The sequence below is a fragment of the Amblyomma mixtum genome, chromosome 5, assembly GCF_055824585.1.
Source record: "Amblyomma mixtum isolate Tamu chromosome 5, ASM5582458v1, whole genome shotgun sequence".
NCBI classification, from domain to species: domain Eukaryota; kingdom Metazoa; phylum Arthropoda; class Arachnida; order Ixodida; family Ixodidae; genus Amblyomma; species Amblyomma mixtum.
Window position 1 is genome coordinate 55,615,957 of NC_143016.1, and position 21,983 is coordinate 55,637,939.

General features: G+C 44.1%; 2 protein-coding genes across 4 annotated transcripts in view; one reads left to right on the forward strand and one right to left on the reverse strand.

Annotated features, from left to right (window-relative positions):
• The window catches only part of LOC149342214 (E3 SUMO-protein ligase RanBP2-like), a 100,047-nt gene extending 92,997 nt beyond the window's left edge, over window positions 1-7,050 (reverse strand). For 2 of the 3 annotated variants that reach the window (XM_089544512.1, XM_089544510.1), the window contains exons 1-6: window positions 6,787-7,050; window positions 3,259-3,326; window positions 1,362-1,475; window positions 726-769; window positions 587-633; window positions 318-377 (exon numbers count right to left, since the gene is read on the reverse strand). In XM_089544512.1, the coding sequence (XP_089400638.1) occupies window positions 318-377; window positions 587-633; window positions 726-769; window positions 1,362-1,475; window positions 3,259-3,326; window positions 6,787-6,858 (405 nt within the window). In that variant the 5' untranslated portion in view covers window positions 6,859-7,050. Of the gene's footprint in view, window positions 1-317; window positions 378-586; window positions 634-725; window positions 770-1,361; window positions 1,476-3,258; window positions 3,327-4,918; window positions 5,054-6,786 lie in introns of all 3 variants that reach the window. The other variant, XM_089544511.1, reaches the window with a different exon arrangement.
• A 3,185-nt stretch (window positions 7,051-10,235) lies between these two features.
• LOC149342217 (cytochrome P450 20A1-like) lies at window positions 10,236-21,288 on the forward strand. Its single transcript, XM_089544519.1, has 11 exons — window positions 10,236-10,396; window positions 10,599-10,648; window positions 10,782-10,951; window positions 11,259-11,404; window positions 12,409-12,576; window positions 15,242-15,320; window positions 15,863-16,027; window positions 17,011-17,134; window positions 18,358-18,469; window positions 19,229-19,293; window positions 20,237-21,288. The coding sequence occupies exons 1-11, from the start codon at window positions 10,325-10,327 to the stop codon at window positions 20,484-20,486; spliced, it is 1,401 nt and encodes a 466-aa protein (XP_089400645.1). The 5' UTR covers window positions 10,236-10,324; the 3' UTR covers window positions 20,487-21,288.
• The last annotated feature ends 695 nt before the right edge of the window (window positions 21,289-21,983 follow it).

The window sequence follows — 21,983 nt, forward strand, 5'->3', positions numbered from 1 at the left end:
TCACCTCCAAAATAGTTACCAGCTCCAACAATGACATCTAGGGAACACCAGTGTTTGGCCAAATGTACCCGTAACAGGCATGAACAAGAGCAACAGTATTTACTACGATGCTATGACACGCAATGCTATGTTGACTTTTTTTTTTTTTTTCAATAATCCTTATCGCAAGCAGCAGTCGACCAATAGTCAACGCAGTAGTTTCAGGAACGTCCCCCCCCTACTTATGCGCATCTAGAAAGTACGTTCAATTTAGCTAAAATTTTACACTCCATCTAAGCACACTTTTGGATAGTACAAGGTGAAAGGCGAGCACCAACCTTGAGCTTAAATACAATCCTATGGCCCGGGAAAAGGTTTTCAGCCCGCTCCAGCCAGTACTGAAAAGGAAGTCCCCACAAACATTTTAACCAGTGAACATCTTAGGACCGGTTGAAAGTTAGCTTAGCATATAATGGAAAAAATGTTTGACAGACAAAAGTGACAAACAGCGCAGAAGCAAAAACTGCAAAAATTTATAGGCTCTTATGTACTATCACATGCAGCCCACATTAATATGCATTCATTCTGTAAGCATCCTTTTTCATACCTTGGTTGTATCTGGATCAGCAGGTGAGTTGCTGTATATTTCACAAACTGCAATGAAACAGGCAATCATTGATAAATTATCACTTCTCACTGCCCAAACCACAGACTTTATTATGGGTAAAGATTTTTTTAAATCTCACTTTTTAGGATAACGTCCTTTTGGTTGTCTTCAAGCGCCAAGGAACTGCCAACGAAGAAGAAGATTTGAATTAGTTTCAGGGGGTAGTCAAAATTGGTACATTATTATGCGTTCATTTTTAAAGAATCACGAAAGGTTCCTGCTATAAGATCCTTTTATAACTGCCCACTGCATTTTTCAGGAAGTAATCAGAGGTAAGATAATATGCGCCAGTGTCTTGGACCTGGCTCAAAACCAAAGTGAAATATACATCCCAAGTTACATACTGAATATGCCCATCATAAAATGCAAAGCATTCTGTCAACACTATATAGAGATATACCAAGGTTGCCTTTTGCATGTAACCATATAGAAAACGAAAGGGGCTCCTAACACAAAAAAACTTCATGAACAGGTACTAAAAGCAACCTTTAAATGACTAGAAATTAAATATGTCAAAGAACATGGGCACTACCAGCGGATTCCTTCCTCAAACATAACACGGGCAAGACATACTGATGCAATAGCTCCAAACTGGTACGTTACAAGTTTACCATCGTACAGGGTTACTATACATGAAATATCAACAACCATTTAAAATATGCACTTGCACGACATAGAACTACCATCTACAATATCAGTAACAGTTCATTATTACTGTTTGTAAGCCTGCAGGGCTTGCTTTGGGCTTCCCATGGCTTCATGGATCTCTCCCATAAGCTTGTATGCTGCTGCTTGCTTGTCAATTACAGTCAAGTAGTCAGCCAGGTACCTACAAACAACATAAAGCAAACTGATAGTAAAACCTCTGTCATGCAGCGCTTGCGCAGCACACACATGGCACATCAATATGACATCTTAGCAACAGTTAGTAAGCATTTGAACATACAATACTAAAATCTTGAAACTAACACTGCATTCACTGTTTAATGACTGCATATCATACTATCTTCGACAGCGGCACTTCACGAAGCATTGTTACACGGGCACTGTCAAACAGCAGTCAGAACAGCAAGGTTTCGATGTGCTCAAACCTGAAAATGTTATCGCTATATACTTTCAACAAAGGTCACTGAAAGGCTCAACAGTTTTACACCCTGCACTTGCAACAAGACCCTGCCTCCATGCCTGTTACCTCTCCACCACCCTGCTAATAACACTGCGTCCAGCAGGTTCACACACTCTCCTTACTGGCACATAATACAGCCCAAAAAAGCCATATTTTGAAACTGTTTACTTTAGTTCTTAGAAAAAAAAAAAGAACTGCAGTCGAGCCCACTTACAACGAATCTGACAGTCACGCAGATTCCGTTCGTTATAAATATCCTATGTTCATAGTAAGTGGACTTTCCGTATAACAGCCAAAAATACTAAGGCCGCTGAAAGACGCGTTTATTTGTTATAAAACTGCGTTATACGCACCTAATTGTGCAAAGCAGAGCCTGCCACAGCACTTTTCAGGCTATCTAGGGCGGCCATTTAATCCTCGTCAAGACCCTTGCTGTCAACTATTAAATTTAGGGATGTGATATAACTAATCGTGGTAGAAGTGTCCACGGCAGCTGGTGGCAGGTTGGCCGCATAAACGAGAGCTTTCGAGCTTCATCTGTCATTCCTGGGCTAATGCAGCGACGAAAGTAGCGCACCGCTCGTGGCGCAGAGTGCATCAGTTGCACTGTACGCTGTATGATGCTGCCTGCACTTGGTAGCATGGCAAATGATAGAGCCGACTGGACAGGTTTTCAATATCACATGACCAGCATGGCCAGCAAGAAAAATTCTCAAATCGCTGCTGTTAGTTTATCCACGGCCATGGTTAGTAGGTTTGCTTTTGACGATGCCTGTGTCTCGCGCGCACCACACTTCTTTCATTTGGGATGCTTTTCCCAGCCGGCAAATGCACAGGCAATGATTGCCCTCGTAGGCCATCGACGCGGGCTTGGCCGGCGGTTACCGTTTCAATAGAGAGTTAAAGCATATCATCACAATGTTTAGTTTACCGTTTACAGTGTTACCGGACGCCGGACATTCCGGTTAGCACTGCGCACGGCGGTACCGCCTTGCAGTTGCATTTTTTTGATGACATGTTCTTTCTGGGGCAGTGTCATGAAGGTTGAGAGGCAATCTTTCATCTCCGCACTTAATGGAAGCACAACCTCTTCAACTTCACGGGTAGTTTACTGCGCCTCCTCGTTTGGTATAACCCAGTCGTGTAGCCAAAGTTGTTCATGTGTGCGATGAATCTTATGCATATTTTGACGGTAGCACCGCACTCGTTCATAATAGCCGAGCATTCGTTATATCTGCGGCCGTCATAAGTGGGCTCAACTGTACATGAAAAACAAGCCCCAACTATAAATATCATGCAGCCATGTATGCCATGGTGATGAACAAGGGCGCATGCTTCGTTTCATGTGATAATTTTCATAGTACATTAAGCCTACAAAACATGAAGTGTATATAGAGAGTACACATTGGAAGCATTCAAAATTTATTAAAATCCCTTTTCTCAGTCACAAGGATTAGTGAAACGAGCAGCTGAAAGGGGTACATACCGCCTGGCCGACTCATAGTCCTTCACTGCAAAGTACAGCTTGGCAAAGTTGAAACCTCTAATCTTTCTCTGAAATAAAGGCAGACCACATACACTGACAGAATGCAGATAGGACACACAATTGCAAGCATATTGTTAGGCCAGCACAAGTGAAGTATCAATGAAATATGGAATCAGTTAAGACATCACATTTTTTTTTTAATATGTCGTTGTACTCGGACACTACATTTTTGCAATAAGACTCCTTGCTTCGATTTATCGGCTAATGCTCAGAGACACAACAGCAGTGAGGAGCAAAAACTGACAAGACAAACAAATGCTGTGTTTCTACATCATAATCTTAGGTAATTACTTGTTGCGCCACATGTCATGAATTCAAGGTGCACTAATAAGGATTCTGAGGTCATCTTTTTACCATGGAAACTCTACCTACACACTCCGAACATTCTTAGAAACTTCCGAGCTATTGTCCTGTGCGGTCGATTTCCCTATTAAGTCGGATTAAATGTCCCGGCTTCCATCTTTATTTTGAACTAACCTCAGAGAGGAGGAGGAGTCAACCAACACGTGGAGTGCCTTTCAACGAGTCGCGTGATGGCTTCGCTTTCACTTTTACTGTTTTTTTTTTTAGGTTTTCGTGAATAAATAGTTTCGGTCACAGACAACATAGCCGCAAATTAGGCCCACGGAAATAAAAATATGCGTGGACTCTTTGCTTTACATATCACTCCACTGATGGCAGAGCGGCAAGGCGGCCACACAACTGGCTGAAAGGCACTCCCGTTGGTTGACTCCTCCTACTCTTGGGATGAGTTCAAGAAAAATAAGGCGCGAGCCGGGACGTTTAATTCGATTTAACATGTAAATTGGCCGCACAGAACAATAACTTGAAGTTTCTAAGAATACTTGGAGCGTGCAAATAGAGCTGCTGCGGTAAAATGACGAGCTCAGAATCCTCTTTAGTGCACCTTTCAGGTTACTGAAACGGCTCACAGAATCGCATAACTTCTCCAACAGTCTGTCTTATAGCTCGGAATGTATATCACACGCTCTATCAAATTTTGCCATTGTTAAACAGGCCACAGGCATGTTCTTGCAGTGTTTAAAGTATGTGAAGCGGAAAATACAGAAATGCTCTGCAAGCACACCAATCTGCTGGATCCCTAAGCATAATGGGTTCACATGCCACTGTTTGCTGCCACGACGGTGACCATCATCAATCAGCACTCACTCATGCATATTCATAGCTGCTAAGAGGGGGTGCTGATAAGTACTGAGCCTCACCCAGAAAAAATTGAGCTAGGAAGCTTAAACTGCCACAGTATTTTACATAGTCCCCCAGGATTTCAATGCACTTGCAACGTCCCTACTGCAGCTTTCTAAGTCCCTGCAAACAGAATTTCTCTGACTACTGGTCAAACCACTGATTTGCAGCATCAGTTGCCTCCAGAACTTTAAGCGAAGGGTGAATAGAATGGATGGGCATCAGCTAAAGGCCTAAGGAGGTCATTTCAGCAATGCTGACACCTGCAGTGTGTGGCAGGGCATTGTCATGCAACACGACGACCCTTTTGACGAGGTTTTCTTGGACTTTTTTCCTGAATATTTTACCTCGGCTTTGTCAATAACGAGCAGTAATATGTTGCACTGAGGGTTCCAACCTTTTGAAGGTAGTCCTTTAAGCAGTACTTCTTTCTTATCCCAAAAAATGGTTGCCATTTGCTTCTGCATTGATTTTAGCACCACCCAACTTTCTTGGCCTTGGGGAACTGTGCCTTCATTCAGACTTCTTTTGCCTATGAATCATAACAGCAGATACATGTCCCATCACCAGTTACCAGTTCGTCCTGAAAATCTGACTCATTTCTAGCAAAATACTCGAAAACAGCCAATGGTGTCTCCACACGTCTCCCCTTCTGTTTACTTGTCAAAAATTTCAGGATCCATTAGACTGTAAGCTTTCTCATTCCCAGGTTGTTGTGTATAACGGCACTAACTCTCTCATGTGATACCCCTAGATATGTAGCAATACTGACCGATATTCAGCGGTCTTTCACGATCATGTCATGGATGGCTTTCACACTTGCAAGCAAGGAGACAGACAAGCCTTCCACTGTGTTTCTCACAACACAGAAATGACCTGTTCCAAAATCTACACCTAGTGTTTCACTGTTGGATACGAAGAGCCCCTGTTACCCAAATTTTGTAGCATTTCTTCACGGCGTCTGCTCTGCATCTTTCCCATGGGGGAAAAAGGAACTGAATTATGATCCTACGTTCTTCCACACTGAACATTTTTGGAGATACTGTCGTGTTCACTGTGACGCGCGAAAAAAATCAAGTTGAAATCATAGGTAGTTGATTTTTGCCCACTGAATACAGTGAAATATGGGACACACCCCGAAATTTAGATTCCTAGCTTAATTCTTTCTGGGTAAGGCTAAATATTTATCAGCACCCCCTCATACATTCGCAATAGTGATCTAGATCAGGCTGCCTATTCAACAAGATACTTTATTAAATAAAGAATTCTTCCTCTTCCCACTCCCCCTCGATTTTATTTATTTGGGCTAGCCCGTCCATTACAGCAAAAAAGTTGTTTTTCCTTTCATTTCTACAATGATGGAGCAACTCGGAGCGCCTTTCCTTTAATCCCTCCTTAGAAAAAAGGAAACGTATACTCCGGGCAATCAGAAAATGGTTTGCACAGGTAGCTGCTGCATTTTCATCCAAATTATAATTCTACGGCACCTTCCAACCCGGAGGCAGCACTACACGCGTACTACTGTTGACATTTTGAAATGCGCTCCAAAAACCCGGCGAAGAGAATGGCCACCTTAGGGCGTCACACCTTCAGCGTTGATCACTGGGTACCTGATTAAGAACAAATGATCGACGAATGCAGTGTCAAAGTTACCATTAAAATGTACAATATATTTGAAAGCGCAAAACCAACGTGCTCCTCGGTACTGCCAATAGAGAACAAATACACATCCACAATGAATGGGCAAAGTCTAAAGCTAACGCGTCATTTCACAGTGCACAGCTGACAGGAACGTCAGAGCTAAAGCACGAACAACACACAAACTTGCAGTAGCAAGTAGCGTATTCTGCACCAGAAAGCCACAACACGTTTATTCACCGGTCAATGCCCACATCGTTCATGCTTGAGCATATCGATGCGAGGCAAAGTAACAAAATAAAAAGAAACCAGCAAGCATTCAAGATACCAGAAAATTGCCTGAAATACAACACTCAGCCCGCATATCATTAAAATGCAGGTTTAATAAACGACAATTTCGAGAAAAATAAGTAGCTGCCAAAAGTTTCGAAAGGTCTTTGCTAAGCCTAACGTCGGCAAACCGCCAAAACGCTGCATATGCGCATAAAATAAACAGCTAGTTACCACCGAAGCACAAGACGCAATAAGAGCTAACAAAATGCGACGCTACAGCACAACCAACACCAAAGCTACTTCGGCAAGCTAATGTGCAGCTAATGTCACAGCGACGCGCCAAGAACACCTTACCTCATTCTCATCTTTAATTTTCGCCAAAATGCCGGCGAGATGCTTGTCAACGTCCTTTTTCGTACGAAACATTGTTGTCCTCTTCTACAGCCCCTCGGCACCAGAAGTTTTGCATATGAAGCACCATAAAGCACTGCACGTCAACAACGACGCCCGCGCACGATCACCGGACAAAACACGCTAAGCAACGAAGACCGCTCGCGCTAGCCGGTAAAGCGAGCACGCGGTGCGCAAACTTCTGCGTGCTTCTAGGTTTTTCTGTGTCGCAGCCAAATAACGCAGCGGGAGCCGCGGGAGCAGCAGCTTACAAAAAAATAGTGCGTCATTGATGCGTCGTTGTAAGAAAAAAAATGCAATGACGCAAAATAACTCGAGTATAAAGAATGCAACCTAGCCTTTAATTAAAACTATCAGCAGTTACTATCATGCTAAACATGCATTCACTTTCAGTCAATGTGCGCGCTGCGCGTTCTGCTGGGCGGCTCGCTTTCTGTTAACGAGACAGAGGTAGACTGCATTGCGCAGCTGGTGGCGGGTCTGTGGTGACATTTAGCAGGATTTAGGAGGCGTATATGGCGCGAATCATTTGAACCCTGTGTTTCTTCGGCTTTTTTTCGTCGAATAATGTGAGGTTCAGCATGGTTTTGTACGCAAAATTTGTCACCTGGGAGTCGGATCGACAGCCTCTGGTCGCTTCGTGTCCGAGCTTGAAACAGCCGCATGCTTTGCCTAGGCACTCGGAGTCTCGAACTCTTCTGCACAGGAGGCCCCCTGCCTCCTCGGGTCCGACCCTCCTGAAAAAATGAGGCTACTTTGCGGCTTTCTCGGCGCGTTTTGTATTCCCTAAACGTCAGGCTACCCCCCCCCCCCCCCTTTTTTTTTTCCGGCCTTGTTCTTTTTTTTTTTTTCTAAATCCAAAAATGTATGCCCCAAGTATTTTTACTCGGGTTCCTCCGGTTCCACAAGGAACCAATTTTTTACTGCGATTGCTGTAATAGGCTCATTTCTCCAAATCCCAGCGTCACAGAGAGAAAGGGAGAAAACGTTTACCCAGAAACAATTTTTTAGACCCTGACCCTATTGATTTAACTGGCTGTTTGCGAGGCCCGAGCGCTCAGCTGGCGCTCAGTCCCCGGGAGCTGGACAGCGCCTCCTCCTACTGGTCGGCCGTTGGTGCGTTAATCTTGGGTATAATGGGGCTCTGCTGGCAGATACATACCATATATAAAAGTCATTATGTTCCTGACAAAATTTACGAGATGCTTGGTTTTCGTCCAGGTATATTTGGAAAAGTCTATTTGGGTGTGGGTAGGTTCATGTTGTAGTTGGGTAGATGTGTGGGTGTCTAGCTGTCAGTGCGTAACTTTTTCCTCCTCGCTCGCTGAGTGATTTATCGCCGTGGGGATACCGCCATCGACTAAGCCGACCATTGAGCAGTGTTCTAAGGTACTAATGGTAATAGTATAACGATGTAGTTAGCTATATGGGCGGAGATTAAAAGCTCGGTAGACATCTTCGTAACTGCTAGGACTTTGCATGTTTTGAACCGTAAGTATTCCGCATTTTTAGTGATGGAAATCTAACCATATTCTGCCCCTTAAAGGGAGTGCGCTAGAGGACTGCTCACTCCCTTTTTACTCCTTTCGTGTTTAGTCAGCGAACGAGCGCCAGTGTTATAGTGGCGACAGCTTTAATCCTACACAGATTTCTTTTGTTTAAATCTAGAAACTAAATTTTAAGCCTCAGTGGACGAGAAAAAAAAAACAGGCGTAAAAGCTAGACCCTAAGAGCAACCCTGCAACTGCATCTCTCACAACGCAAGCCAGCGTGCTGCATCTCGTTGCGTAGTTTCGTTTTCGCGGTTTGCGACAGCATTTTTGGCCCATCGCGTGGCTTGCAGTGCAGCGAAAACGATATGCAGGGGTTAGACGGTTTGTGACCCATCGAGAACGGCCACGCGCGTTTGGCCGGCATACCACAGCTGGCGGTCTGCCTTCAGATGTCGCGAGGGAGCGTGTGAGGGACGGATGGTCTCACACGCAGTGCAGCCCATGCACGTCGCCGTTCTTTTGTTTCCCGAGCCACTCTCGTCACATTTTGACAACAGGGCACTGCGCAGTGCTGCTCGATCCTCTTCACATCACGCCGCCGGTGAGGAAATATTTGGCCATCTTAACATATTTCACGGTCCAGTTCATATTGTGCAATATATAGAATGCTTTATGACAGGTTCTGTAAGCTGCTTTGTCATGAAACCAAGAATTCAAATGCTCATATTGGACTTTTTCACGAACCCATTCAAGTTATTATTTTGCAAAATGTAGTTTACTGCTACCGCGTTAGAGCTTGGCGCCGAATCCCACATGAACGAACGCCTGAGGACGCAAAACTCGCTATAAGGTCCTTGATCAGGTGGTCGAAATTATTCCGGCGCCCTCCACTATGGCCCCTCCTTCTCTCTTTCTTCTTTCGTTTCCACATTCCTCCATTCCCTCACGGCGCCATTAGGTGTCAGGCGAGAAGTGCGTTAGTTAATTACGTGCCATTTCTTTTCCTCAAAGGAAAAAAAAAAAACCTTTTACCGCATCCACTGCAATCCCTTTGTGCAGGTGGCTGAGGTGCTCGTTCTATAATGGCTAACAGCAAAACCGCACCAGCCGGCGCAAGTTCTGAGCGCGACCCCTCTCCCACCCCCGCCCCTCCTTCTTCATTTTCCTCCTTACGTTTCCGCCTTTCTCCCACTGCTACCCCCTCCTTCGCCGTTTCATCCTCGCCCTCCCTTCGTTGATTGACTGAAACCCTTTATTTTAAGTAGGATGGCTCAGTGGCCTATCTTTATCGCTCTATTTTCATCCAGCGCCGTGCGCTTCGCTTTGCTACCATTCTGCCGGTGTCGCCGACAGTGACCACGACGTGCAAGCGAGGTTCGGGCGCCTGAGAGCTGCTCTGTTCTTGCGGTGAGGTGGAGTGGTGCGGCACCCGTTTCTGACGCGCCTCAGCCTTCAGCAACGAACTAGCGTTGGAGCGCTTCACTTTGGGGCAACTTTCGGAGGCCGCTTTTCGCACCATAACTGCATTAGCCACTATAGTCTTGCTGCTGCAGATCGCATGTTTCAGCCACAATGCAGCCACCGAAGCATGCATACGTAGGGACAGGTACAGTTCTTTCCTTCCTCCATAGGACAGGCTTCCTCCATGGGACAGGTATCATCGTGTTGGAGCATAGCCTAAGGAGGCTATGGTTGGAGACGTTAGCAGACGCACCTCCGGCGCCATCCTGATCCCGGCTGAAACCCCACTTTCGTTCCAAGAATAGCAAAACGAGATGCACCGAACGTGCATTGTAAATACTTGAAAAATGCATTATTGATATTACAATGCTAAAATAAAAAAAATGCCGTTTGTGGGTAATATAAAGGCTATGGGAGCCTTTACGAAACTCACTGCATATTAATAAGTGGCGGTGTTCACAAGAAGAAGCGGGTGGCGGCGCGGCGGCTCACTTGTACGCGTACGCGAGTCAGCGCGTGTTATCAAAATGTTGGATTTTGCAATATTCGCAGTTTGTTTCGTCGTGTTCCTAGTGGCTCTTGTGGTGTACCTTTACCCTGTGAGTGGAATCTTTTGTGCAATTTCTTCGTTGCGCCAATTACGTGGTCGCATGTCAAAACGACGACATGCCCGTATGTTTGTTTTGATCACCACGGCCGAATATGTACAGTGGTTCAGCATCAAGAAATAATGGCGGCTGTGAAAGAACGGATATTAGCACAGAGTTAAGTGCTCACCACTAATTGAAGCTCTGTTTTCAGAGTTCCACGAAACAGACGACCATTCCTGGGCTTGGTCCGTCGGATGCAAAGTAAAGTACCTGTTGCCATTGCGATCTGCTTTCGATCTTGAACCTTTGTTTCGGTTTTGCATGTTGACGCATCTGTTGACTTTCTGCATGAACTGTAATTACTAACCTTTGATCTGCTCCCCGTCTTTTGCAGGGAGGGCAATGTTGGTGACATCGTCCAAGCCGGAGGACTTCAAAATTTTCTCGTCTCCTTGCACAAAGAACACGGTCCTATCGCGTCTTTTTGGATTGGCACAAAACTGGTTGTCAGTATCGGCCAAGGAGAGTTGTTCAAAACACAGTCCCATGTTTTTGATAAGCCAGGTGAAGTTCGTTTATCATTACGCCTTACTCACTCAAAATTTTTCACAGTATCATTTTGCCATGAATAGACCGGTACCATAAATTTTCTCTGTAGCCCCAGCTCAACTTCACCGATTATGACATTGTCAAGGTGATGTCACTACTGATGAGGTGTAGAGACACATATGCCAAGAAGTTGTGCAGTGGTCAGGAAAAATTGTGAAATTGACAGTCATTTGCCTGTTCGTGGTGTTCCTAGAATATTCGCCTATATGTACTTCACTTCATGCCGCACACCTCTTCAGCCTTACTTGCGCTGACTTTTCAGCCGACTTGTTTGTGCTGTATCGTGAAGTGATGGGCACAGGCAGCATCTTCTTTGCGAATGGAGCAGAGGCACGGAAAAGACGCAAGCTTATCGATGATGTGCTGACAGGACAACGTCTTGACAAGTTCACTCTGCCCATAGAGAAGGTAAGACATATTTCGCACTCAAATCAATTACTGATGGATAATTAATGTGGAGGTCTAGCAGTCTAGCAAGGAACAGCAGTTCGCAATTGGTAGCTAGGTGCTGGAAGTAGTAAGAGAATATGTCTACTTAGGGCAGGTAGTGACAGCTGATCCGGATCATGAGAGGGAAATAACTAGAAGAATAAGAATGGGGTGGAGCGCATATGGCAGGTTCTCTCAGATCATGAATGGCAGTTTGCCAGTATCCCTCAAGAGAAAAGTCTACAACAGCTGTATCTTACTGATACTCACCTATGGAGCAGAAACGTAAAGGCTAACAAAGAGGGTTCAGCTTAAGTTAAGACAATGCAGCGAGCTATTGAAAGAAGAATAATAGGTGTAACTTTAGGAGACCGAAGGCGGGCAGAGTGGGTGAGCGAACAATTGCGGGTTAAGGACACCCTTGTTGAAATCAAGAAGAAGATGGCTTTGGCCGGGCATGTAATGCAAAGGCAAGATAACCTCTGGTCTTTAAGGGTAACGGAGTGGATTCCAAGAGAAGGCAAGCGTAGCAGGGGGCGCCAGAAAATTGGGTGGGTGGATGAGATTAAAAATTAGAGAGACATGGGGAGGCCTTTGCCCTGTAGTGAGCATAGTCAGGCTGATGATGATGATGAATTAACACCAGTTAGCACAGTGAACTCTGCACTGTTTTTGTTCGAGGGCTGAAACTCCAATGTTACCACCAATTAAAATTGGATTAAACCGTGTTTATTAACAGTTCACGTTTCTTCACTGCAATGAAATTTTGTAGTGCATCACTGTACAGAGTGGAGGAAGATGATATTTGCTACTAAACCATAAATGATGCTTTATGTTAAAATAATTCTGATGCCTCTATTTATGACTAAATTAGGGCTTTACGCTGCCTCCTATGAGCAGCTGGTGTTCTTTGACACTTACTCCAGATTTGTATATCATTTGATTGTTCCAGTTTGATTCAGTTCAGTTGTTTCAATTCACAGCTCTGCAATGAAGTGGCTGCCCACTTGTGCAACACTCCAGAGGATGAACATGTTCCTGTGTACCAGTACATGTATGCCCTCTGCATGAAAATCTCCACACGCCTGCTGTTTGGAGAGTACTTCTTCAACGACATGGAAGTGCTCAAATTTAGCAGAAACTTTGAAACGGTGAGAACCTTATTCTCACTGTAGTTATTTTTCATGCCCATTCTACTCTTTGTCTGAATCATTTGCGGTGCGGGCAGGGCAATTTCATTTTTCTTTCTTTTTATTAGCCCATTCTAATGTATGCCCGCATGAGTATTCAGTCAGACCTTGTGTAACCATGTAGACCTAGTTGTGAAGTGCCGTATTTACAATTTTCCAGCTATTCCATTTTGTAGTCTTGCCTGTGGTATTTGCTGTTGTGACTGTTTGGGTGATTGAGGACATTGTGGTTGCAGTTTGTAGCTAAGGTTCTGTGCTGTAATCACTGTGCAGAAGTTTTGCTGCATAGTAGTGTCCTCTCTATTCCTTACTCATGCATGGCTCAGCTAGCTGATGCTTATATACTTCGCTCATTACTCTTGTGGGTGCCGCCGCGGTGGCTCAGTGGTTATGGTGCTCGGCTGCTGACCCGAAAGACGCGAGTTCGATCCCGGCCGCAGCGGCTGGATTTTCTTTGGAGGAGAAATTCTAGAGGCCCGTGTACTGTGCGATGTCAGTGCACGTTAAAGAACCCCAGGTGGTCGAAATTTCCGGAGCCCTTCACTACGGCGTCTCTCATAGCCCTAGTCGCTTTGGGACGTTAAACCCCATAAACCAAACCAAACCAAACGTGAAATCATGGCGTGCATATGCTTCAAAAGGAAGTTTACAGTGCAGCATATTTATACTGTGTGCTCTACTACACAATACAGCTGTGCAGTTTTGGTCATTGTGGGCACAGTGGATTTTCTTCTCAGTAGTGGAGCAGCCTCCCAACTGGACATCACAAAGACTTTTCTGTACTGGCTCCAAAGGGCACTGTTTCCTATTCGCATAAATTAGTGCAGCCCTTCCTTCTATAACTCTACATGACACAGTGCCATTAGCTATGCTCTTTTAATGCGTTCGGTTTAGAAGCTCCACTATGAAGAAAAAGTGTCCGGTTATGTAGTGTTGTCTGCATTTTCCCCCTACCGCCTGCCAGTATGTAAGAGAAGCAATTAAAAGCAAGGAGAAAACCCAATTTTATTGTATTGTCGCTGCTTAATGATAAATAAGCACCCTATAATTTTTTTCCGTATGACCTGTGACCAAGTTGCACGTCATCTTCATTCTTCCCCTTTTCAGCCTCTTTGGATGCACGGTGTGTAGGCACCCATTCATCAAAACAGTTTGCATGTTTTGATGTATGACAGCTTACATGTTTTGCATTTTCTCCTTGGCACTTTTTGTCCATCCAACTCTACAAATTAGGCCCAGCCTAAGATGTCCACATGCCACAAATGAATATCTTAAATCAGGTGTCTCATGACACCCACGTGTCGCTTCAGGTGTGTGGGTTCTGAACTTATGTCTTTTTATAAGGCAGCGGACTAATGGGTGTAAGTGCCAGAGCACAGTACAGAGTTATGACTGAGTTGATGGCATTAACTGCTTAAAAGTGGAAACATAACTGAATGAGACTGACATCTTGTTCTGGCAGGAACTATTGACATAGACATGTACCACCAGCAGGAAGCATTGCTTTGCAGGGAAGAAATGCATTTTCTTTTGCTCATGCTCACCTGACAGTGTAGTTTTTGGTGAAGAGTCTCCATTAAGAGATGGGGAACCAGTAAAAAGGGCTCTTTAATGACCGTCAGACATGCAGTGCTGCTTTGTTCTCCATACTGTTTAAGCCTTGTCGTATGCGTATAGTGGTATGTAAGTGTACAGACTTAATGAAGGTTGCTTGTGCAACATAACTTGGAGCAGTAGCTAGCATTAACACCAATCACCTTCATCAGCTCTCTAAAGCGTAGTCTGTAGCAAAGCCCTCTTGTCTCTTGTTGAGCTCTTGTATGTTTTGAAGGACTGAGGAACTGACCAGTATTCCCACATTGCAGCAACAAGCTCGTATTATGCCAGTTTTTCTTTTTCAGCAAATAGGTTTGTCACCTTTTTTGCCTCAACCACTTATTAAGGACACCTGAGCTACTGAATGTATCTCGTGTCATACAGACAGCTCATTAAAAGTGGAAGCAACTGTATTAAGGTACCACTAGCAAGATTGTGGTCAGACATGTCACGTTTCCCATTTGTGAACCGAGGAATAGTCTGCTATAACTGGCTCATATTAGGTGAACAACAGTGCTTAGACATGGTAGAGGGAAAAACACTTAATGATTGATGCTGACTGAAAACCAATGTTTTGTTTTTGTTGTTGCATAAAAAAAAAAGAGGAGGACATGGAACTGAAGCGTTAGGGAGAGGGAGGCCAGAAAAGGCAGCCTGACATAATCATGTGATGAACTAGGGAGGCACCTTCTTAACTGAAACTCGCCGCATGCCAATGGGCTTGACATCTGTGTCATTGTATGAAAAGTAGATCAGACAGTGAGCCACTGCATGTGGCACTAGGCAAGCATTGTATAGGTCACCAAGTTGTTTAAATGTGTGACTTGCTAGCAGTGGCTGAAATTAATTTTGCAAAAAAGAAGTCTGCCTATGTTTAGTGGACTATGGTGCACTGCACTGAGCCTGCAAAAAAGTGTGAGGTCCAATCAGTGTTTGTTTCATTGGTTTGTTAGTATTCTACTACAAGGTCTCACCATTTTTACTTCCTTCTGTTCAGACGCCTGTGCACTTTCTTTTTTACTATCTACAGTGCATAAAAGAACTGGAGGAGATGGCTGGTGGCATGGTGCCTGACTCCAACAGCCCCAGAACCAAGAAATATGAAGAATGTGAGCTTATGTTAAAATGTGTTTGTTTGTGGAAGCTGTTGTGAACATTGGTTTGGAACTGCTCATTGTTAAAACGCAGCTGTAAAAAAAAAAGAAACTTTGAGCAACAGAACGTGCACATTTTATAATTATTTAGCAAAAGCTGGTGTTGCACATTTCATTAGCCTTTATATTTTATTTACAGTGGCTTGGGTACATTCGAAAAATAGAGGAAAAGTAGCCCTGCATTTTTACTGCATGTCTGGATCTAGAGATTGTGTTGATTGCACTGAGTGCTACTTAAATCCAAAGGTGCTTAAGGGTGTCTTTTTAATTTTAATGTTTTTTTTTAAATGAAAACACAGACAGTAGGAATTGATCTAATGGAAACAGTTTGAAACTGGGTTTGCAGTATGCACTGCTGCTAACCATTCTGGGCTTTTTTTTTTCAGAAAGAGTGGTGTTTTTGTGTTTAGGAGTTGGTATTCTATCGATACAAGCCAACTTCAATTTCTCCTCTGTGTCCCTTTAAGATTACAGCATGTGTGCCATTTTATGTGCAGCTATAAAGGAGATGAGAGCCCTGCTGGCTAAGGCTTTGGCCAAGTGCAAGGAAGGTGGTGAAGGGACACAGTTGGCAAGTGTGTTGAATGACTGCTCTGTGTCTCAGGAGCAAGCTGTGGATGACTGTGTCACATTCGCCATCAAGGGCTACTCCCTTGTGTCAGGTAAGGTGGTAGAAAATCAGTTCTTCGATGATGTTCTGATTGTTACTGCTGTTCATTTGAGTTCTCTGTGCGGGAATGGCTTGTTTTTCTGTTTGGCTTGAGAAACTTGTGTGAAAAATTAGCAAATTGAGCTTTATGTGCAGCCATGGAACTAAAACCACAAGCAGCTCAGTCTACTTGGCTGCTGATGTGTGCATGCATGCCAGCCAGCAGCTGTGGATGAATTTCTCTGGGAGCATATTACATTTGCACGCAACAATAAAAGAATCCTAAGGAATAGGAAGACTTTTCTTCAAACCAAAATGCGACTGTACAGAATACCCAGATATGCATATTATAGCTTTGTGGTACGAAATTTAATTGAAATCGAATGAAAGGCAGGGCTTACAGCCATCTTTGCAGTCACCCATCCTGCCATATACACACATGTAACAAAAGTTACAAATGCACATCTCCTCGGGAGATGCCTGTATCTGATCAGTAAAGCCTTGCTATAGGCGTGGAAGTCTGCTGTAAATACTTGTAATATGGTCAGCTTTCACAGGGAAGTAGGGAAAGGAGAGATAGATGCAGGGGTATACGTGGCTCTGGGTGTTCAAGGTACCCTAGGAACAGAACAAGGAGAACCCAAGGCTTTCACGGAACCCTACTTGAGAACCCCTGGCTTTCAGTGAACAAAACATATATCAGCTCGGTTTAATTTTTTAAGATCCAGGTGTCAAAAAAAGAAATGCCACTTGAAAAACTTTATCATGACATGGCATGATAAATATGTTGCATTTCTAAGAGGTACAATAAGCATTATATGGCCAGGAAAACGTTGCCTCGAGAGTTTCTTTGTTGCCTGGTTCTGCTTTGTGCTGTTTCTTTCTTTTTCTTTTTTTTTTTTGCGAAGAACCTCTCAGTGATGAGGTTCTTTTTTTTTTTTCTTAACCATCTCTAAGCGTAGATCTGTACACTGTGAAAATGCTTCCTGCTTCTAGCGATGACGTGGCTGCTGTACTTCCTTGCAACACATCCCGAGCTTCAGGACACCATTGCCAAGGAAGTAAAACAGGCCTTGGACAAAACAGATGGCCTGACCCGAGAACGCATTTCAAGCATAAAGTGAGTTTCTTGCATCTGCCAGAAGTCTCTGTTCCAGCGCCTCATACGATAGGGGGATAGTCGTCAGTAGCACTTCCCATAACAGGCGCCAAGTGTACTGCATATGAGCTCTGCACCCATACCTGGCGGCTCCCTTGCTTCTCGCCCTTTCGCCCTTGCCACCTCTCCAGCTGCCATTGTTAGATTTCTGTTTTATGGCAACAGCTGTTTGTGATAAAAGCTGGATTACAGGAGCACAAACACAAGTTTACTGCACCGCTTGCCCTCAGGCACTTTAACAAATGCTGCATTCATTCCTGCACAGGTTTGGTCTGCATTTCAGACAATATATGAATGTGGCGAAATTTCTGCGATGATTGTGCAAGAGCTTCTCACCTTTCACTTTTGTGCACCCTGCTCATTATTGACTCACAAGCTTTCTTTTTTTTTTTTTTTGCACCTATCTTGTGACTTGCTCTTCCTCAACAAATAAATTACATACTGGAAGAATAATAGACCAAAGGGAGAATGAAGGACAAGACTTGATCTTTGAGAGAGGACTTTCACTTGCTACCTTTTTTACCGAGGACAGATATTTAAAAGAAAACTAAGGTGGGCTACAGGTTCAATTTTAAGAAAGGTAAAACAGCACAAGGACATGAACAAAAGAAGGACAAACAAACTAAAAGTTTATTATAAGCACTGCAAATTAAAAGGAGAGGAGATCATGACAGGAAGGAACAGGAATAAGAAAAGGTTCATAAACAAATGCAACTCGCAAAAGCAAGTGCAAAGGGAAGAAAGCACCTATTTAGTGGAACACTTTGTTTAATTAAAGCATTGCAGCTCTAGGTGCCAGCTTTTGAATTCATTACTAGTGCATTTTATTTATGTAACTGTCTTACGTATTTAACTAAAGCTGAAGTTAAAGCATCTGTGATGCCTTATGCAGCAGCCCTGTACAGCAATTCTGGGTGCCTTTGTTTGTATTCTGTGCATGTGTGTGTTATGAGTTGTTGAATTGACCTCAGAATTATGCGATTTAGGGTCTAAAATCGAAGCCCTGCCAGTACAACTTGGCATTTGCCATTTTTTCTTGCCAGTCAATTGGCCGGCACCCATTGTCTGAAAGTTCAGGCTAATTGCCAGCCAAATCAGTGAAACGGATCTTTTGATGTTTGTTTATGGTGACAGTTCGAAAGCAAGCATGTTTACCTTTTTCTGCCAACCTTCGCATCCAATAGGTCACTGCAAAATGCCATAAAGGAGACGCTGCGTACTGCTACCATTGAGCCATGGGCAGCTCGTTGTCAGGACGTCGACATTGAAATAGCTGGACACATCATTCCCAAAAAGGTGAGCTATTGAGGTAGCCACGGTGCACATAGTGTGTAGAGGTTTTCTGATGGGGTGAGCTCTTTTCTTGGCTGACACGCAACTTGCTCATGGGCTTAGTTTTTATGCGTTGCTTGTATGTTGTACTTGTTCACTTTTAAGCTGATCTTTTCAAATCAGCTGCCAAAATTAAGTTCTGCTGTCACTCTTTGTTCTTTATCAACCACCTCAGTTTCCCACAGAAGTTCACAGAACCAGCATCGTATTCTGTGTGAGTGCTGTTGGTAGTGGTAGGCAGCAAGCATCCCGTCATGGCAAAGACGCAGTATTGTAGTTGCACTTTTATGTTAGCTTGTAAGATTGGGCTGATCGGATATCCTGTTGTTTTGAAGGTTTTTGTAACTGCTTTATTCTCTTCATATTCTCCCACTTCCATAAAAATTCCTCCCATAAAGCACCCATTCTGCATCCCGCTTTCGTCTCCTATGCAAGTTGTATAATCACTGCTGCTAACAAACTGCTGGCAGGCTCACACAAACTGAATGTAGTGTATAATATAGAACCTCCAGGCTTCAAACTGAACGCGATAAGTCTTTGACTGCATGATCACACTATTATCATTTGCTGGCTGCTGGTGCACTGGCCCGTCTTTGAAAGCACTGTTCTGGCTCTCATTGCACGGTAAAAGCGATCAGGCGGCACAAATTTTGTCCACTGCCCGAGAGACTGCAGTGGCTGCTGTTGTGTAAAATACTGGTTATGTGGTCATTTTCTTCGCAGACCCCTGTGATACAAGCTCTGGGAGTTGTTTTGCACGAAGAAGAAAGGTGGAAGGTGCCACACAGGTACAACAATCATGCTTCCTTGTTTTTTTTTTTTTTTGCTTTCGGTGCCCAACACCAACTTGCTGCTCAGGACTTTGCCACTGTAACCTGCTCTCAGGCAGCCTTCAGAGAGTTACCCAGTCTAGCTACATTGTGCCAAAAGAATGCACAGGCAGCTGTTGTTCCTGTCGCATGTGGTGTAGAAGATTTCGGAAGCAAACGCATAGTAAATGACAGATGCTTTTTCATTGCAGTGAAGCAAGATAAAAAAGTCCTTCAACACTGCTTCTTTAGTTTAAATTTTCTAGTTTCTTTAAAAGTGTCATCATAAACAAAAGTACCATGAAAACGCAAGTCGTGAAATGAATGACACATTTCACATCTGCCATTCCATCTGCGATTACCATGCGGCACGTGCATAAAGACTACCATGATCATCTGCAGCACCAGTGGTGTAGTGAAGTTCATGAGAAAACCAGTCTGTTGGGTACAGTCTCAATCGACGGGTGTGAAGCGAAGCTTGATAGCTTCTAAGTTCTGTAGTTGTGTTCAACCAACCTTAGAGTTTATCAACTTTAAAATTTATTCCGGCATTTGCTTCGTTTATTACCTCATGTGTTATTACTTATGGGCAGAGAAATGCGGCATTGCAACCTTCGGAGAGTCGACTTATCTCTTTGGGATAAGAAGCACTATTTGTACAGCTTTCGATGACTACACATCAGAAAAAAAAAAAAAAAATTTATGAGTTTATATTGCATATTTTGCTGCAATTTTTCGTCACAAGACGGATGAAGGCCCGATAGTTAAGAAACAATAAATTTAAAATAGAAACTGACCAAATTGGTCATTTTATTTGCTGTCCCCCCTCTTAAATACCCGCAGACGGGTTCACTCAGGGTTCAATCTAGCATTCATTTCCTATTGTTGTCCGCCACGCATTTAGTCCAGCGTGCCCTTTCAGGTTTGATGCCTCCCGCTTTGAGGGTGCCCCTCAAGACCAGCTGGCTTTCTGCCCCTTTGGCTTTGCGGGCAAGCGCCAGTGCCCGGGTCAGGACCTGGCTCTCCTGGTGATGGGCGTGTTTCTGGCCACACTGTGCCCCAAGCTGAAGCTGCAGCTTGTGCCCGACCAGATCGTCACTCCAACGTCGGCAGTGATAACGCGGCCGCAAGACGAAGTCTGGGTCACGCTCAAGAAGAGGCTCTCGAGCTAGTCTGGCCAGCTCTGATTGTGTAAACTGTGAGGAGAGCTGTGGGACCCGACGTGGCGAGAGTGAACTGTCGGAAATGATACGGAGGCGAGTGCAGAGGAAAGCCGCTGGCTAGATGGCAAGTGCGATTGGTGGTGGTGGTGGTCGGGTCTTTGTTCCACTGCACAAGGGGGCAAAACCTTGTGTCCCCGTACTTGCTGCTGTACTTTGCTTCTGATGTGCCTGGGGAGAGTGGTTGAAGACGGTCTGCAGCGAAGGAAAGGAGCTCACGGTAGATGGGACTCTGTAGGGCAGGAGTCATGTCGGGAGGGCTCGTTCTTGTTTTTGTCTGGTGGGTATTCCTGGTAACGTGTGTTTGCTGCCACTCTTGGTACTTATGTGTTGAGGTCTGATTACTTCTTTCAATTGTAGAGCCAAAAGTTGGGGCTCTGTCATGGCTCTAGTGGCTACCTGACAGAATTTTTGCGCAGTATGTGTGGTACAAACCGATTTTTACCCATAGCACGGATGTCCAAGAGAGGGGTTTTGTTCTTGATCTCGAGCTTATTAATATCTGTTCGGTCTTATGCTCATGGCATTGCATCACCAGGTGGGGAATGCACCCAGAATCTGTAGCCTTAGCAGTGTTCATTACTTGAAACTGGAGTCGCTGACACCTAGGAGGTGAGACCACACTCTTCACAGCACTGCGTTCTCTCCATACATCCCTGTTTTGCAGTGGTACACTTGTGTGCACCCTGTAAAAAAACATTTTGCCAACTGTCATGGAAGAAAATTTGTCACATAAAAGTGCAAGTTTGCCAGATATAGTTTCCGGCTGTTGGCAAATTGTCTCATTAATAAAGAATGCACTTTGAAAAAAAAAAAAAAAGGCTTTTACTCTCTCTTGCTAGGTTTGTTTTTAAAGCAGTTACATTTGTACAGAAAACAGTGGCATTCTTGAATGCTATGAATACCGTTTTGTATTGGCTTGGAGTGGTCAATGAGCAATGATTCCATAATTGCACCTGCATTGCATATAAGTCAGTTTGCAGGTGAAGTGCTCTGAAAAGGAAGAGCCATAGAAATAAGCGGGGAGCCAGAACCGTGTGGAACTAGTATACTCCATGACAACTTTTTCTGCCAATGGAGCAAAAGCGCCAGAGCTGCAACGCCTTCTCTTCCTAAGCAGCGGAATATAGTCCCCGCGTGCAGTTTAATATTAGTTTTCAGTTAAGCCATAGCATATTGTCAATATATATAATTTAAGGCATATTTCTGAGACAGCTGCGAACTTTGAACATTATTGTTACAAGAAGCTATCATAGATGGCACCAGCCACACCAGCGACAAGAGAACAAGCTGCCACGCAGAAAGCAGTGTGCGAGATTCAGCTTCGTAGAGCCAAACTATTTGGCAGAATGGCACAGTTACCGACTCTCCACTTCTGTAGCCTTCCTTTCGTTGCCAGGAAAAGCTGTTGCCGAGAGTAGTCGTGGCGCTATAGTTGAGGGAATAATT

Bases quoted from the DNA above. Each gene is read 5' to 3' on its own strand.
- LOC149342217 (XM_089544519.1), top strand. From the start codon at position 10,325: ATGTTGGATTTTGCAATATTCGCAGTTTGTTTCGTCGTGTTCCTAGTG. The intron at 10,397-10,598 runs GTGAGTGGAATC...CTCTGTTTTCAG, and splicing joins TTGTGGTGTACCTTTACCCT to AGTTCCACGAAACAGACGAC. The intron at 10,649-10,781 runs GTAAAGTACCTG...CGTCTTTTGCAG, and splicing joins CTTGGTCCGTCGGATGCAAA to GGAGGGCAATGTTGGTGACA.